Here is a 2,869-nt window from a genome sequence, read left to right as displayed (position 1 = left end):
GGGGGACAGTGGCAGGATGGGCAATGCTCTCTATCAACCCCAATCCCGCTCTAATTCACAGGGCACCTGACGTTTGGATTGGGCTCTAAGAAGTCATGCTGGTGGCTAAGAACCCACACCAGTCTCCCAAGTGGATGGAGAGCTCATGGGGGTGGAGAAGGTGGTGGGGGGAGCTGCTCCAGTCAGCAGGAACCCTTCCCATCCTGCCTTCCAGGCTCCAGATGCGAGGAGGCACTCCTGGTCTCCACTCTCATGTAGGAGGGAGGCAGTAAAACCAGTCCACTCAAAGGAAGAATAACAATCTGGTCAACACCCAAAGCTGGTGGGGAGGGGTGTGAGCGACCGGGCCCTGGTGTACACTGCTAGTGAAAACGTAAGCTGGCAGACCTTTCCAGAAAAGCAGTGATGGGGATGCATGTTTCAAAAGATGTAAAAACATGTGCGGATAGAAATCATTTCTTGGAATTTAAAAGCATTACCCACAAATAAAGACTTATCATGGTGAAAAATTATAAACAACCTAAATGTCCAGCAAGTCAGGCTAAATCTACTCTTGTACATCCTTAAACGGAACAGAACACCATATAGTTGATAAAACTGATGGTTTAGAAAACTTCCAAATGACAGAGAGAGGCAGCTAACGTCCTAGTGTCCCTCGAAGTGGTGTGTGCTTTCTAAGCCGTAGTTTTCTCTTTAGTGATGGGAGGCCAGCTACGTCTCCCCTCCCCAGTGTGACCCTAAATTTCGGTGTAGAAATGTCCACCAATCGACTAGCTTATTTATCACCATCTGTGTTCAAAAGAACAGTTCTAGCAACAGCAACTTCAACTTCCTTTCCCTGAATTTCCTGCATTTTTTATACTGAACAAGTAATGCAGACAAATTTTAAAGCCAAAAATGCAGCAGTCCCACCCTCAGGAGCCCAAAGAACCAGTATCCAATCCCTGGCTCAGGGGTGAGTGCAGATAAGAGCTAGATGGAGCTGGGAGTTGTGAGGAACCAGGCCCAGGTCCTTCATCTGAAAAGTATAACTGACGGGACACGGAGGAGCCACCTCACTGGGCAGCGGGGACATGGCGGGCGGGGAGGCGGGTGGGGGGGTGCCCACATCTCCATTTATCGAGATTTTGCTCCACACCGCAGTCCTGCTTTTACACATCACTTCTGGGTTCTGGGGGCTTGTTTCTCCTTTGGACCACATCCACACGTCCACACGTTTGGATGTCATCTGTGGCCCCACCATCCCCGGCCCCACCCGCCAAGACACGTACCCAGGAAGTCGCAGAGCGGTGGGTCCAGCACTCTGAGGAGCAGCAGGAGTTGCCCAAGCTGCCGCTTCATGGTCTCCTGACTCTCCTCGAAGTTCCCATGCTGTGGGCAGAGGGCCTCGTGAGGAGTCAGAGCCCCCGGGGCCCGTCAGGGACCTGCCTCCCACCCCTGCCCTGAGCCTCACCACGAGCTCCATGAAGCCGCAGAAACACCAGAAGGCGTCCACCTCATTCTGGGTGACGTAGAGGATCGGGGAGAGAAGGTCACTCATGCCCTGGACGTAGCCTGGGGGGACACGGGGTCAGGGCCCAGCCCAGGCCTGCAGTGCCCCCCGGCCCCCTGGAAGGCCAGCCCCAGCCCCTCCCCGGATTGCAACGCACCGAGATCGAAGTGGTACATGCAGTAGGTTAGGAGGATGTCGTTCAGCAGGCCCAGCCCCGGGTTCTCGGGGCCCTCGTAGAATTTGTTGGTCCTATCGGTGCGGCTCACGTCCCGCTCTGCGGGCACAGAGGACAAAGTGAAGGTGTGAAAGGAGCGGGGTCCGGTCCCTGCCGGCCGCCAGCACGCCTAGGCAGCTGTGGGCCCTCCAGAGACCGTCTGGGCTGCTCCCACGGGAGGTGCTGCACCTCAACACTCAAGGGCTGGCCACGCCCTCCCAGCCTCAGTCACCAAACCAGCGACAGGTGGGGACATGGCAGCCCAGGGAGATCACATCACTTGCCGAGATCTCTCAGTGAATAGAGATTTGAACCCAGGAAGCCTGGAGCGCCCCCCGCGCCTCGCCTCGCCATCCTGGCCACTCACCCCTGCTTGCGCCCATCTTGCTCCCCCCCTCACCCCTAGACGACCTCGTTTCTGGCCTGGCACCCCCATCCCCGCCGCCACCCACCGATGAGGCTGCGGTATCCGTGTAGCAGGGAGTTCCTCCGCTCCTGCTCGGGGCTCACAGATTTCCACTGCAGCTTCATGCGGAAGTACTCGTCCCTGAGGCGGGGAGAGGGAAGCAGTAAGGACACCCCTGCCGCCTCACCGGCGGGGCTTAGCCCAGCTCACCGCCGCACTTCCCCTCTGCGGCGTCTCTCGGGACACAGGACACCCTTGTGGGCTTTGCTCACAGTCTGTCAGCCCCAGTGGAGAGAGAGCCCCAGGGGCAGGGACCAGAATACACAGCAGAGGCACAAGATAAGCCAGGAGAGGGGGCCGCACGGTGGGGAGGAAGCCCGCTGCACATCGGTGATATGGCATGGCCCAGGGATGAAAACGGCATCAGACACCGGCCCACTGCCTCCATCCCGCTATGTGTGGGCTGATGTCCCTGATCCCTTTGATCAAGGGATATGCGGTTGATCAAAAACCTCCAGTGGACTCAGGAGGCTGGGGCAGTCGGGCTGAGCCCAGCAGGGCAGGGGCCGTGCCTTCTCACTCACGTTTTCTTGCGCACGTGGGCCTTGTGCTCCTCCATCGAGCCCTCCCAGCTCAGGTACCCCAGGAGGAACTTCCAGGCCTCGCGCCGCAGGCTGGGGCTCAGACCCTGGGGGCAGAGGTGGAAGGCAGCTCAGAGGGGCCTCCCCTTGGCTGCCCGCCGCCCTGCCCCTCCCTG

At 58.5% G+C, this 2,869-nt stretch overlaps 1 protein-coding gene across 1 annotated transcript in view; it reads right to left on the bottom strand.

Annotated features, from left to right (window-relative positions):
- TBC1D17 (TBC1 domain family, member 17) overlaps positions 1–2,869 on the bottom strand; it is a 9,697-nt gene that overhangs the window by 1,881 nt on the left and 4,947 nt on the right. Inside the window, exons 9-14 of the mRNA XM_010849719.1 lie at positions 2,697–2,825; positions 2,159–2,253; positions 1,650–1,766; positions 1,454–1,554; positions 1,272–1,371; positions 913–944 (exon numbers count right to left, since the gene is read on the bottom strand). Of these exons, the coding sequence (XP_010848021.1) occupies positions 913–944; positions 1,272–1,371; positions 1,454–1,554; positions 1,650–1,766; positions 2,159–2,253; positions 2,697–2,825 (574 nt within the window). The remainder of the gene's footprint in view (positions 1–912; positions 945–1,271; positions 1,372–1,453; positions 1,555–1,649; positions 1,767–2,158; positions 2,254–2,696; positions 2,826–2,869) is intronic.

The sequence above is a fragment of the Bison bison genome, unplaced genomic scaffold (assembly GCF_000754665.1).
Source record: "Bison bison bison isolate TAMUID 2011002044 unplaced genomic scaffold, Bison_UMD1.0 scf7180017864285, whole genome shotgun sequence".
NCBI classification, from domain to species: domain Eukaryota; kingdom Metazoa; phylum Chordata; class Mammalia; order Artiodactyla; family Bovidae; genus Bison; species Bison bison.
This window is presented reverse-complemented; position numbering and strand designations above follow the sequence as displayed.